A 15,799-nucleotide genomic window follows, 5' to 3' on the forward strand; every position below is an offset into this window, starting at 1 on the left:
ACAACTTCTGGGAACAACAGAGACTTGTAAAAGGGGCATTATAGGTCCCCTTTAAAAAGAATTGGATAAGCATCAGTGGCATCTTTCCAGAGATTTGGGAGTGTTGCTTTGTGTCTTAAATGATGTAATGGGTTTTTGGACCAGCATTATCATTTTTGACCATTAATTACTTTTTAACGCAAGGTCTAATCCTATTAGAAGATAATGTAATAAATGGGTTATGAAATCACTTATGTAGGTCATTTCTGTACCACGTAAATTTGCATTCTGCTAAGAAGATCCTGAAAATAAAAGAAACCTGCAAATTCACATCAAGCATGAGTCCACACACAAAAACATGAGCTCACTCGTATGATCATACACAGAACTTGAATCCAAGGAGTCAAACACATAAAATACACCACTGAGGAACATTAGGGTCATAAAAAAATCTGACCTTGTCTCCTGTTTGCTGTGCTCGGGCCAGACTGCTCGGCGGTCTTGCACTTAGTTATCAGATCAACAAGTGTTGAATTATTTTCTTGGAGACTGACCACTTTCATGTTTTGACTTGGAAAAATAATTTGTCTGCATTAGATAAAAAATATAAAGAAATATTCAGAGTGGACATGTAGGTCAGGCCAACAAAGATAACGCTACAGTACATGTCATCTATTCATGGTTTACTTCTGTTATGCAGAAGTGTCCTTGTTGAACTCTGTATCATTTTAAAAAAGAATTTTTGTAATTTAATGAAGTAATTCTATAAATGGGTATACTTAGACTCAGAAATATGTTCTGGTCAAGTTCAAACATTTAAACTTTATTAATTATAATTTGATTATTTACAAAAAAATAAATAAATAAATAAATAAATAAATATCCAAGATGCATACCAGGATGGAAATATTGAAATTAACAAGATTATTAGCATGATAGAAATAAAGAAGTTCATATAATTCGGTAACACTTTAGTATGGGGAACACATTAACTTATAACTATGACTTTTTCCTCAATAAACTCCTAGTTTACTGCTTATTAATAGTTAGTAAGGTAGTTGTTGTAGTGGTTAAGTTCAGGTATTTGGTAGGATTAAGGGATGTAGAATATGGTCATGCAGAGTAAGGCATCAATATGTGCTTTATATGTACTAATAAACAGCCAATTAGCATGCTAATAAGCAACTTAAAAATGATAATTGTTCTCCATACTGGTGTTGCCCATAATTCCTATCAGGACGGAATGTTACAGGATGGAAATAAAAAAAAATGAACATGATTCTTAACTGTCAGGGCACAGACGGAGGCAGACAGGTAAGTGATCAACAGGTGTTTATTTAAACAGAGGCACAGACACTGGCAAATGGAGAATGCAAGTGAGTCAATAAACAAGCACTTTGGAACAGTCACTTAGCTGGAGAATAAACAGATGATTGTCTTTGCAGGAGAAGGATCCACGGGGAACGGAGAGCAGACGAAGGAAGACGAATGGAAGAAGATACGGGAATCTCAGATGATAATCTCAGGTGAGTAACAGGTAAGGAGTCCAGGTACGTAAGATGTCGTGATATCCATAGACGAGACCAGACAACATGGTGGAGTGAACATGGGGCTTAAGTAGAGGTGTGCTGATGAGTGCTAACAATGGTGATAGCTTGCAGAGTCCGGGGAAAGTGAGACAGACAGTGAGTGTGACATTAACAGGATGGAATGTAACAGGATGGAAATTAATAAGATTATTAGCATGATACAAATCAATTCACAACAGGATGGAAATAAAAGCAATACAGAATTATGGAATGTAACTGGATGGAAATAAAGAAATTAACGTAATTCCTAACAGGATGGAACATAAAAGGATGGACATTTTTTCTTTTTTTTTAACAGGATTCCTGACAGGATGGAAATAAAGAAATGAACATGATTCCTAACAGAATGGGTTATAACAGGATGGAAATAAAGAAATTAATAAGATTATTAGTGTAATACAAATAAATTAAAATTTCATAACAGGATGGAAATAAAATAATTACAGGATTCTTGTCAGCATGGAATGTAACTGGATGGAAATAAAGAAATTAAGATTATTAACATGATAGAAACAAAGAAATTAACATAATCCCTAACATGATGGAACGTAACAGGATGGGAATTAGCATGATAGAAATAAAGAAATTAACAGGATTCCTAATAGAATGGCTTGTAACAGGATGAAAATAAAGAAATTAATAAGATAATTAGTGTGATACAAATAAAGAAATTAACAATTTCCAACTTGATGGAAATCAAAAATTAAGAGAATTCCTAACAGGATGGAATGTAACAGGATGGAAAAAATAAATTAATTATTAGCTTAATAGAAATAAAGAAATTAACGTAATTCCTAACAGGATGGAACATATGATGGAAAAAATAAAAAATAAAAATTAAGAGGATTCCTAACAGAATGAAAATAAAGAAATAATAAGATTATTAGTGTGATACAAATAAATTAAAAAATTTTAACAGGATGGAAATAGAAAACAGGATTCCTACAGGACAGAATGCAACAGGATGGAAATGAAGAAATTAACAAGATTATTAACATGATAGAAACAAAGAAATAACAGGATCCCTAACAGGATGGAATGTAACATGATGGAAATAAAAAATTAACAAGATTATTAGCATGATAGAAATAAAGAAATTAAAAATTCCTGACAGGATGGAATGTAACAGGATGGAAATAATGAAATTAATAAGATTATTAACATGATACAAATAAAGAAATTATCAAATCCCAACAGGATGGAATGTAACAGGATGGAAATAATGAAATGAATAAGATTATTAACATGATACAAATAAAGAAATTATCAATTCCCAACAGGACAGAATGTTACATAATGGAAATAAAAAATTAACAGGATTCTTAAGATGGAATGCAACATGATAGAAATAAAGAAATTAATGAGATTATTAAAATGACAGAAAACTAATTAGAATGCAAATTAGGGGGGAAAAAAGGATTCCTAACAGGATGGAATGTACAGGGCTGGAGATAAAAAAAATAACATGATTCCTAAGAGAATGGAATGTAACAGGAAGGATTAACAAGAATCTTAACAGGATGAAACATAACAGTATTCCCAACAGGATGGAAATACAAAGCTAGCCATTATCTTTGAAAATATTATTATCATACCAATTATACAATTTAATCAAACAAGTTGGAAGGTTTTCGAGTAAAACAAAATAATTCCACAATACTATGGTACCATAAATCAATTGTAAATGCTTACTGATGTTAGTGCTGTTGTTTTACCTTATAAAAATTATGTCACACCCTGGAGGATAATGTCACTAAGGACCCAGCTTTTGTTATTTAAAGAATAATTGGAATAACAAGGTGGAAATTGATGTTGAGGACATTGCGGAAATGATTACAAATTAAAATAGTATTCAAAAAGAAAACCATTTTGAACCATTTTGATTAGAGAAAAGATGTGGTAAAAATGGCAACTTTGCACAAATCAAAGTAAAATGATTTACAATTCACCCACATCCTCCACTGACAATGACCCTGTATTGTGATAAAAGAAAACTGATATGATTTCATCATTAAAAACTACGAGTTTGACATTTTATCCAATATATAGACAAATATGACATGAAAACTCAAGTCTGGGTTCTTAAAATCCTCCAGACTGTTAACTTCTGGGGTATTTCATCCATCTTCTGGAATAGGGGAGAAGCTGGCTAGGTTCTATTAGAGAAAAGGGAGTCAGTGTTGGATTTTAGTGGGGCTACGGGGACACCGTAGTCCAAGTTCTGACAAGACCAATACAGAATGGTAGCGAAGAAGGAGGGAAGCTAAAAAAACCCCAAAACAAAACAAAACAAAACATCAGACACGACCCGAGAAAAGAGTGGGAGGATGAGAACAATCGGAAATCAGAGGAAAAAGAAAGCGATAGATTCCTTAAGAGAGACGGATGGATGGCGTACAAAAGACGGGTAATAGGAGACTTTGAGACTAAAAGAAAACAAAAGGAAATAGAGAGATGTTTTTATCAGCGTTAATATGGGCTGCTTTCTGCACGCGATCCAAAATACACCATTGTGTTATAAGTGTGCATGGGAAAACTCACCAAAAGTTTTTATTGTCCTCGCCCCTGCCCCAATGATACAAATAATCTGGCGAAAACCCACAACAGTGGGAGAGGATGAGTTAGCAACTCGTAAGTGCATCTTGTACCTTCGCCATGACAACGGGTCCAGTGGTGCCTGGCCAGAGGCCTTAAAAGTCAAGACTGTTACAATCTGGGATATTCCATCCGGAATGGGGGAGAGGTTGACTTAGTCCCATTAGAGACGAGGGAGTCAGAGTAGGAGTTTTGGGGGGCCTCTAGAGAGAATATATGGTGATCTAACAAACCAAAACATTTACATGACTCTCACTATGGTGTTCTGGTCAACTAAAGCAAATCACATAAATATAAAACAAACATAGCAACCAAAAGCATCGCTGCTTGCTTCTAATCACTCCCACTCATTAGCTTGCAATCATTAAACCATAATGCATGTGATGATTGTTCAGTGGCTAAACATAAAATCAACACTGACACTTAATTTGCAATAATATTTGTGCATAATGGCTTTGTTTGGAACAGGTCTGCTTTGAATACCGTGCAGTATATGGGCTGTTGTCAGGAAACTAAACGTGTGTGCCAAGTGCGTTCTCATGACTTAACAGAAAACATAATAATTATTTGATATATTTGTTTAGTGTGTAATGCAAAATATCTATTAAATTAAAACTTTTTTTAATTTTAATTTCAGTTTTTTTTAAAAATCAGAATATCAGCCAGTTTGCAGTCACATTAATCACTGTTACATTAAAAAAAAAAAAAAAATTAAAATTCAACCTAAAATTTGCATTCATTAAAATTATTAATTATTCTAAAAAACCCTGTTCAACCCTGTTATGAGTAAAAACTTGAGTGAATATTTTGCAGATTATCAACCCCAAAATATTTTGAATGTAACAGTTGACACAAAACATGTTTTAAAAAAGAAATATTAGCATTTTTTTATTATTATAATTACAAAGAACACTGAAACTGAGTGATACAGAATTTACTCATCCATCTATTCAGGTTATAAGTCTATGAATTCCAAACTTCCTGTCACAGGATTGAAATAATTACTTTAAACGGTTAGTTCACCCAAAAATGAAAATTCTGTCATTAATTACTCACCCTGATGACGTTCCACACCCGTGAGACCTTCGTTCTTCTTCAGAACACAAATTAATTAAGTTATTTTTGATAAAATCCAATGGCTCAGTGAGGCCTGCATTGCCAGCAAGATAATTAACACTTTCAATGCCCAGAAAGGTACTAAAGACGTATTTAAAACAGTTCATGTGACTACAGTGGTTCAACCTTAATGTTATGAAGCGACGAGAATACTTTTTGTGCACCAAAAAAAAAAAAAATAGCATCTTTATTAAACAATATCTAGTGATGGGTGATTTCAAAACACTGCTTCATGAACCTTCGAAGCTTTACGAATCTTTTGTTTTGAATCAGTGGTTCGGAGCGTGTATCAAACTGCCAAAGTCACGTGATTTCAGCAAACGAGGCTTCGATACGTCACAAGTGTTTCAAAATTTCAATGGTTCACCACTGGGGGGGCGTGACTTTGGCAGTTTGATAAGCGCTTTGAACCACTGATTCGAAGCAAAAGATTCATAAGGCTTCAAAGCTTCATGAAGCAGTGTTTTGAAATCGCTCATCACTAGATATTGTTCTAAACTATTCTCTTCGCTTCATAACATTAAGGTCAAACCACTGTAGTCACATGAACTGTTTAAATATGTCTTTAGTACCTTTCTGGGCATTGAAAGTGTTAATTATCTTGCTGGCAACGGAGGCCTCACTGAGCCATCGGATTTTATCAAATATATCTTCATTTTTGTTCCGAAGATGAACGAAGGTCTTATGGGTGTAGAACAACATGAGGGTGAGTAATTAATGACAGAATTTTCATTTTTGGGTGAACTAACCCTTTAAGGTTAGTAACAATAAATAACTACTGATACTTTGTAACGCTATTACTACATATTTATAATTTGGGGTAATCATTTAAAAATCAGCTATTGAAAAACCCATATTTTTTAATGACTAATGTCAATTCGGGCACATTGCATTGTGGGATATAGTGTGCTTGTGTGGTACTCTAGGTCATTTCGGTATTCTATCGAAAATTTGCATACTGTCCCCAGTTTATTTACTGCATGCTGAAATAGTAGTAAATATAGTATGAAATTTCACAGGTGAAATCCAGTAATTTCAATAGGAATCCACGAGATTGGGAGTTTTGCATGAGGGTGATAAAGTTCCCCATACAGATTTTGCTTGTGTTCAAGTGGGTTGCATTAATTTGTCACATTGACCAATGGAAAGCTGTATGGTTTGAAAGTGACTTCTGTGTGAGCTGTGCTTCATACATTGCTACACTATTGACAAAAGACAATGGACTTGCTGCAAAATTTTGCTGAAATTTCACTGATGTCGTCTTAGACTTTGTCTGGCAGATTCAGTTAAAGCTGCTGTTATTTGTTTATCAGGACACTGTATTTGGAAACAACGGTCATTTATTCATTTTGATCAAATCCTTCATACACAAATATATATATATGAAAAAGTACATATTTCATATACTACATTAACAGTACACAGTCATCATATTACTGTGTATTAGTAAACTGCCCTACAAAAGCTCCACAAAACTTTCAGTAGTTTTTTTTTTCTGTACAATAAAGCTGTACGAAACAAAAAATATTTAGACTAACCATTATGAAAACAAATTGATTATTGATGAACGAAGAAGGGGCGGACCTCAAACATACCCCAGCCTTTCACCAATACAAACACACACATACATGCCAAAAAACATCACAAAAGGATAGCAAAACAGAAAAATCTTGGATTATGAACTGAAGCAATATTGTACATAGCTGCTAATTAATAATACATATATGATAATGAAAGTCTGCAAAGTGTGATGCCCAAATGACACATGGGTAAGTTTAAGTGACCGCTTTAAGCCCAACCATCTGCTCGAATATTTAGTTAAACATGCTTGTTCCTTGCATATGAGGTACTTCAGATAGACTGAAGAGGAAAAAGCCTTCCGTTCTTTTCTGTTTTGTTCAGTGCCAGAGAGATTTGATGAGCCAGCGATGAAGCCAGCCATTGCTTATATGTTACTAAACACACTGTGACTGTTATTGGTGGGAAACAGCCAGTAGTTTCCAAACGACAAATTGCATTTGTTTTACTTGGATTTAGTCAATAATTGTTGACTGACAGCTGTGGTTTCGGGTGAGAATTTGAGTTTGAGTGGCCACGCTCATCGGTTTAGCCCTCTCCTTGTCGCTCTAGCCGAATATCATTGTTTATGAACACGTGAGAAGGTTTTTCAAGTGCCTGGCATCTGGATCTGAACCACCTCTCCATTCTCAGCTTGTTGAAGCTGAATGGCCTCCTTTACATCCATCTCCGCCTGCAGCGCTGGAGTCAGAGCTTCAGCCTGAGAACAAAAAACAGTTAACGAGTTTTAAAGTATGTCATTTTTGTGTCATGTTGTGCTACTAGAAACATTTAATGCAACTGCAAAAATAATGATTGTTTTCCTGAACATTCTATTGGAAAACAGATAGTCATACCTGTTATTTTATTCTTATTATTATTTAAATTTGTTAAAGACTTTGTAAGCTTACTTCGCCAGGCTGTCATACAAAGAAAATAACGAACACAAGCAAAAACGAGAGAACCAGTTAAATATTAATAACTGATTATGTTGTAGTCAATGTATACTTTTTCCTGTGAGCTTTTTGTTTTTTATGCATTATAAATAATATATATATATATAATAAAATAAAACCTGTAGCTGTAGTTTGCCATTTGTCAGCATTTTGTCAGCTAAATACCTTCACCAAATTAAGTTTTGTTCTTCCCTTATATTTAAAATATTAAAAAAACGCACATCAGCTGAATTCCACATTGATATTAATGCACCATATAATGACAGTGTGTCAACACTGGACTGATGCGCCCAACATGTCAAAAAAGAATCCACTGCATTAAAAACAAATCTACAACAGAAGTATCTGTCTGCAATGCGGTTTGACACATTGTCTGTTCTATTAAAATACTGTGTGTATACATATCTATCGTCACACTGTACATCCCGCCTTTCGCCCAGGCTTAATATGTCCCATTTTACCATATTGATAGAGGCAGTGAAAGCAGACGAATACAACGTTGACAGGTGTACAGATTGATACAACAAAAACAAAGACCAGGACAACAACAAGAGATGGAAAAAGAGGAAAAAAGTAAAGGGTCAGATGAAGGCTACACTTTATCTCAGTCGTCGAAATAAAAACACTCCCTCGGAAAAAAAAAAAAAAAAAAGATGGAGGGAGTGATGCAGGGGGATACAACGCAGGATGAGTCACTTCAGAGTATGTGGAGTGAGTCATTCCTTCCTCAACACACGCCAGAGGAACAGACCGCACACCTGCACGGTGCAAAGGCTCAAACTGTACTCAAGGGCACGGCCCAGAAGTGCCAAGACTCTTAAAACACAGCCCATTTGATGCGAGACACTCGCGGGCTGTGCTTTTCATCTTAGGTGTTAAGTGCAAAGTCCTCAGGGGCTGATTTCCTGCGGCTCCACAAGAGGGCACTCATTAGGGCCAATGAGGGAATTCATGCCTGAATCATTTAACAGCATCAGAGTAAGTGAGCTATCAGACTGTACAGAGAACAGACCTTCCTGGCCGGAAACATCTCTTTATTTTCAACAATTTTTATCTGTGGTGATCATATGTGTGATATGGAAACTATTAAATGAACAAAAAACAGGAAAAAGAAAAAATCAAGGGGTGTGTACATAAAAAAAATGTCTGTAAACACTACCACATGTTTTGTGCAGCAGATGAGAGCGATTGAAATAATCCTGAAATTCACACAGAGAGAAACGCTGTGACCTCGGGATGGTGGTTGAGTGCCAACAAGGGGGTCAGAGCATCATCTATGTGAGGCATAAGAAGACGGCAGTCTGAAAATTTCAACTGGAAATTAAATGATTAAACTGACTACTAGTTGCTCAATTATTAAGCTTTTCTAGAATTTAAAGAATAAAAAAAAAAAAATCAACCTAGTAAAAAATATATGCACGTGGGGGGACGTGCCCGAAGCCGAATACCATGTTCGGAAAGGAAATGATGCATTCTACGGAGCCCCTAAAGAGACATGATGATGAAAAAAAAAAAAAAAAAATTGGAGGGAAAAAATATATTTCAATGCTTTTGCGTTCTCTCGTAATTATCTAGTTGGGTAATTATATTGTACATAATTTGTGGGGAACAGGGAGCCGCTATCAATGTGCGGGTTATGTAATCACTTTGGAATGAGCGCTCGCTTTTTACTTTCACGAATTTGCGATCATCCGTACTCTTTTTAGGGAGCAGTGGTACTGACCGCACATTTTACAAGATAAGATATTTGTCAATGACGCTCAGGATCTGTTGCGCACCAAATCCTCCACCATCGTCTTGTCAGTCATCTCTCCTCACTATCTTCATGCGATAAGTGAAATCTGATGTACAAACCCGATTCCAAAAAAGTTGGGACACAAATTGTGAATAAAAAAGGAATGCAATGATGTGGAAGTTTCAAATTTCAATATTTTATTCAGAATACAACATAGGGGACATATCAAATGTTTAAACTGAGAAAATGTATCATTTTAAGGGAAAAATAAGTTGATTTTAAATTTCATGGTATCAACAAATCTCAAAAAAGTTGGGACAAGGCCATGTTTACCACTGTGTGGCATCCCCTCTTCTTTTTATAACAGTCTGCAAATGTCTGGGGACTGAGGAGACAAGTTGCTCAAGTTTAGGAATAGGAATGTTGTCCCATTCTTGTCTAATACAGGCTTCTAGTTGCTCAACTGTCTTAGGTCTTCTTTGTCGCATCTTCCTTTTTATGATGCGCCAAATGTTTTCTATGGGTGAAAGATCTGGACTGCAGGCTGACCATTTCAGTACCCGGATCCTCCTTCTACGCAGCCATGATGTTGTAATTGATGCAGTATGTGGTCTGGCATTGTCATGTTGGAAAATGCAAGGTCTTCCCTGAAAGAGACGACGTCTGGATGGGAACATATGTTGTTTTAGAACTTGGATATACCTTTCAGCATTGATGGTGCCTTTCCAGATGTGTAAGCTGCCCATGCCACACGCACTCATGCAACCCCATACCATCAGAGATGCAGGCTTCTGAACTGAGCGCTGATAACAACTTGGGTTGTCCTTGTCTTCTTTAGTCCGGATGACATGGCATCCCAGTTTTCCAAATTTTGATTCGTCTGACCACAGAGCAGTTTTCCACTTTGCCACAGTCCATTTTAAATGAGCCTTGGCCCAGAGAAAACGCCTGCGCTTCTGGATCATGTTTAGATATGGCTTCTTTTTTGACCTATAGAGTTTTAGCTGGCAACGGCGAATGGATGGATTGTGTTCACCGACAATGTTTTCTGGAAGTATTCCTGAGCCCATGTTGTGATTTCCATTACAGTAGCATTCCTGTATGTGATGCAGTGCCGTCTAAGGGCCCGAAGATCACCGGCATCCAGTATGGTTTTTCGGCCTTGACCCTTACGCACAGAGATTGTTCCAGATTCTCTGAATCTTTGGATGATATTATGCACTGTAGATGATGATAACTTCAAACTCTTTGCAATTTTTCTCTGAGAAACTCCTTTCTGATATTGCTCCAGTATTTTTCGCCGCAGCATTGGGGGAATTGGTGATCCTCTGCCCATCTTGACTTCTGAGAGACACTGCTACTCTGAAAGGCTCTTTTTATACCCAATCATGTTGCCAATTGACCTAATAAGTTGCAAACTGGTCCTCCAGCTGTTCATTTGTACATTTAACTTTTCTGGCCTCTTATTGCTACCTGTCCCAACTTTTTTGGAATGTGTAGCTCTCATGAAATCCAACATGAGCCAATATCTGGCATGACATTTCAAAATGTCTCACTTTCAACATTTGATATGTTATCTATATTCTATTGTGAATAAAATATAAGTTTATGAGATTTGTAAATTATTGCATTCCTTTTTTATTCACAATTTGTACAGTGTCCCAACTTTTTTGGAATCGTTTTTGTACTGTAATGTAACCGACTACGACAGCAATCTTAACCACGTCTATTTAGGGGCTCCGTAGAATGCGTTACTCATTTTCCGTGCCTTTCCGAATTTGGATTTAGGCTTCGGGCACATCCCTAGTCATTTCCTGGCTTCTTTGCTCATCTAGTAGGTTATAATGTGTCAATAATGGAAAAATGTACATAAATTAAAATGAATAACTAAAAGTCGAATCCTTTTTCTTTATTTTTAAAATTATTTTAATTTTACTTTAATTTTGCCCTGACGTCCACTAAGTTTTACTTATTTCTTGTAATTATATTTTATTTTTTTCCCCCGATGTCCACATAAAATTCACTAATAAAGTACAGTAAAATTACTTGAAATTTTCTTTGTGGTCCACTAATGTTCTTAAGTTTTTATTTATTTTTTGTAATAATTTTTTCCCCCTAATGTCCACTTGTACAGTATTTATTTGTAATTTTATATATTTTATTTTTTCCCTGAGGTCCACTTCTAATCTTAGTCAATTTTTTAAAAATATAATTTAATAATTATTTTTTCCATTTTTTTTTTTTTACCAGCTATCTGACTAAATATGAACAGTGTCTAAGTAATTTTAAATGAAAAACGCTGCACAACGCAACAATCACAGACAATCAAATTATATTTGATCTTTAATATTCAGTTGTGTGGAGAAGGAATTTGGACTAATGAGATCTCACTGTGGGTGTTGCTATGATAAAAGACATGGATGAATAATCAAAACCACACTTGCTACTGGTTAGGAAACATTTGAATTAAATTTTTTTGCCACACTACCTAACATTTTGATGTAAATTTGAACTCATATGAAATAAATAAGGCCTATATCCAGGTTGTGATATAATTTTTTTTACTTTTTTGTGAGTTCAGCAAGAAAATGTAATTTTAAATATTATGTAATTTATTATTATATGTTACTATATATACATTATATTATTATTATATATTTATGTAATTTATTTTACATAATATTAGATTATTAAATATAAAAAACTAGACAGTAAAATATAAAGCATGCAGAAATTGATGGTTACACTTTATTTTGATGGTCTCCTTGAGACATCCAGAGATTAATGTTGCGCCGACATGTCAACTAACTCTCATTAGTGTATAAGGACTGTTAGGTTTGGGTTAGTAGAATAAGTTGACATGTAGATGCAAAGTTACTTATAGTCAGTAGAATGTCTGTTGGGGGATCACTAAAGCAAAGTGTTAACAGATATTAAGCAGTACAATCTACTAATACTCTACTGAGAATTAGATGACATGTAGGTGCATCGTTACTTACATTCAACAGAATGTTTAAAGGGGACCATCAAAATAAAGTGTTACTGAATTGATTTACATGTAAACAAATTTCTCACTGAATTATCTTCTCAAAAACAGAAGGTAGTTCTTCTGTTGGCTAACTACAGTACAGTTCCACTCCTGAGCGTGCTTATGCCATAAACATTATTAATTTCCTCTGGCATCTATTTATTTGATCCCTGTCACAATGACAGGTGGTTCGTCACAAAACAGCAGTAATCTCTAATCAATTAACAGAGATTTACTCAGTTGATTGTGTCTAATGCTGAGCATGTGGCGTTCTGCTCAAGCATCAAAGTCCATTAACAACTTTCCAACAGCTTTGATGTGTACAGTATAATTGGAGATTCAATTTGGAAGGCGTCCAGACCACCAACGAAAGTAACAAGTGAGGCTAGAGGTAAATCTAAAACCCTCTGATGGGGTCTGGGTACAGTGGCGATCATCAAGCTGTTCCCACAAACTGCTTTCCGGGGTTTGGTACAGCCTGCTTAGATGAAGATGAGAAGCTACATATTTGAAGGTCAGCCAAAATGCAAGTGTGTAATATCCGTGAGAGAGAAAAAGAGGAAAAGAAAGATGCAGGTCACTCAGATAACCAGACATTGAGACTAATTTTAAGCCGTACAGCAAATTTGGCCCAGGTACAGCACATCCAATGAAAGAATGTACTTCAAAGAGAGGAAGGGGAACATTTATTTTTGCATGGGCTTTGTTTACAGCACAGTATAAAGAGGGGGAGGGGCTGATGTCATCTGTAAAGGAAAGTCATTTCAGAGGCAGAGCAAGTTATTACATTTTAATTCTAATGAAAGATTTCTATTTTTTTTTAAATAACATGTGATGATAAATCGTGCACAATGAGACCAGGAAAGTGTATTAGCAAAGCAAATAGAAGAAGTGCTGACTTTATGCAGGAAATGCCCTTTAAGAATATTTAAACCATAAGCGCCCAAAGGTCTCCGTCTAAAGAGGTTTTAGTTGTACCAGCCCAACCACTTTAAAGGGCAACTGTGGTAAAGGCCTCGTCCTCGTCCCTGTTACCAAATAGCTCACATTCTCTTGCTCACAAAAGCCATTCTGGTGGTGCGTGCTAGTGTTTTTTTTTTTTGTGTTTGTTTAATGTAAGAGGGATGGTCCACAACAAAGTGCACTGAATTGTCTGTTCTCACTATTTGGTTTTGTTTTAGTCAAACATTTTGTCTCTTAGGCCGTGTGTCAACCAAAGCATTTTTTTCCAGAGGCTAGAGCATTTTTCCAATTGTTTTCAATGGGAGCGCCGCATTTTTAAAACAAGGTGCGAGGCGCTGAGAATTTATTTCACAATGAGCGCTCTGCGTTTTTTACCAGTCGCAGAGAGTTAAAGAATGTTCAACTTTGTGTAAAGCGCAGCGTCATCATTGTCACTTTTTATCCTGCCGTCCAATCACAGTGGAGGAGGGGCCAACCGTCATATTCTGCTTGTACAACAATAAACAACAACGAGCACATCTCTTCATCCAGAACTAGTGCCAGAGCAAGTATGTTACATTATGTCGACACTTTTATATTCAGAAACAAACTAATTGTGAAATCAGATACTAGTAACACTTCCATGGATATTCCTTATCAAAGCACATATAGTGTCTCAACTGAAAAGAAAAAGCTACACCGCTGAAGCACTCTCAAGAACCTGCAGCAAGGTATTTACAGAAGAGCCCTGGCATTTTTAGCTGGTTAAAAAACACTTTGGTGGACACACAGCCTTCATGAAAATAATTTCATTTTGTCAACATTTCATTATATTCATTAGTTTTAGCCCATAGCCCAGTTTTATTTGTTGATGATGTGAAAAAATGTCAAAAGGTAATAGTTCAAACTTAAAACCAATTTCCCACAGGGTTACCACTCTTTTCCAGTCATTCTTCATTACTTTTTTTAATTATTTTTTGCCAATTAATTATTTAGCTTATATAATTATATAGCTTAATAATAATTATAATTAGTGTTTTATATATATATATATATATATATATTGCACATTTACTTTTTTCGCCAAAAAATCTAAATTTTTTTATTGTCAGTTTTTTGGTCTTACCAACCAAAATTTGTGTCACTAATTTCACTCATAACATTAACACAGATTGTTCTTTGCTTCAGATTTAAAACAGTGTTTGCTTCTCTAAAGACAGAAACATAAAAGCAGATGTGCAAGCATGCAAGTCAAATTGTGCCAGTGCTCCTCAACCCTAACTTGAAGCCTCACATGAATCAAACACGTGAGTGCAGCTGGGGAAATGTGGTGACCTATAATGACTGTCAAACCTCTAAATGTGTTTGAATATGTGGGCACGCCATATAGCAGCTCTGAAACGTGGTAAAGGCATCATGGGGAAGTGATTAGAGTAAAAACACACATCAAGGAGGGCTTGAGCATGTTGAGAGCTTGATGCAGAGCATGAGATGGAAAAGAGGGATAAAAATGAGAAAATGGACAGGGAGGAAAAGGACAACTAGAGGCTATTTATTATTCTGAGGAAAAAACTGATCTAGGTTGCTGATTAGCCAAAAGTGAGAGCGGAGAGATCACTGCCTACGATTTCTACAAAGAACACATGGTAAATGAGAGAGTTAAAGACTTTGAAATTTATAGATCAGATATATTGGCCACTACGCCACCCTGCGGTGTTGGTACAGAATTGCTGCCCACTACAAATCAGAATGGTGGAGATGACATTCATCGCAACACCTGTGCAACGTTGGTGGTCGTTTTGTGACAGAAAACATTCCTCCCTGAAATAAAATGGTTATACATCACAGATAACATTGTTGATGAAAATGTTAATATGGTGAGTTGTGGTTGTGTGTGTTTTGGCTTATCTCACTTGTACTGCGCCAGTGTGGTCGGTCACCGTTCCCAGCTGGACGTATTGCACCTGAATATCATTACCCTGGAGAGGAGACGCGTCAACCCCGCCGGTCCCGTCGGTCGATGCCACAGCGATGAGCTGTGGTCCTCTTAGAACCTGCAGAAAGAAATGGGGGGGGGGGGTGGAAGAAACATGAGCAAAATACTGGGAAACTACTAGGTAAAACTATGTTAAATGCATATTAATCAGTTGGAAAGCGATCACCGTTATTTGTTTATGTGTGTTGTTGTGTCTGGCCCAGAGTGCTATAGACACAACACACTCCTTAAAGTTCCCATCATGGCTTAAAGGGATAGCTCACCCAAAAAATGAAAATTATCCCATAATATACTTACCCTTAGGCC

The 15,799-nt window shown here is 36.0% G+C and overlaps 1 protein-coding gene across 1 annotated transcript in view; it reads right to left on the reverse strand.

The window, feature by feature from the left end:
• Positions 1–6,601: 6,601 nt before the first annotated feature.
• banp (BTG3 associated nuclear protein) overlaps positions 6,602–15,799 on the reverse strand; it is a 54,125-nt gene continuing 44,927 nt past the window's right edge. Inside the window, exons 12-13 of the mRNA XM_051884325.1 lie at positions 15,411–15,551; positions 6,602–7,557 (exon numbers count right to left, since the gene is read on the reverse strand). Coding sequence (XP_051740285.1) covers positions 7,447–7,557; positions 15,411–15,551 — 252 coding nt within the window. The 3' untranslated portion in view covers positions 6,602–7,446. The remainder of the gene's footprint in view (positions 7,558–15,410; positions 15,552–15,799) is intronic.

This window comes from Ctenopharyngodon idella, chromosome 24, assembly GCF_019924925.1.
Source record: "Ctenopharyngodon idella isolate HZGC_01 chromosome 24, HZGC01, whole genome shotgun sequence".
Taxonomy (NCBI): domain Eukaryota; kingdom Metazoa; phylum Chordata; class Actinopteri; order Cypriniformes; family Xenocyprididae; genus Ctenopharyngodon; species Ctenopharyngodon idella.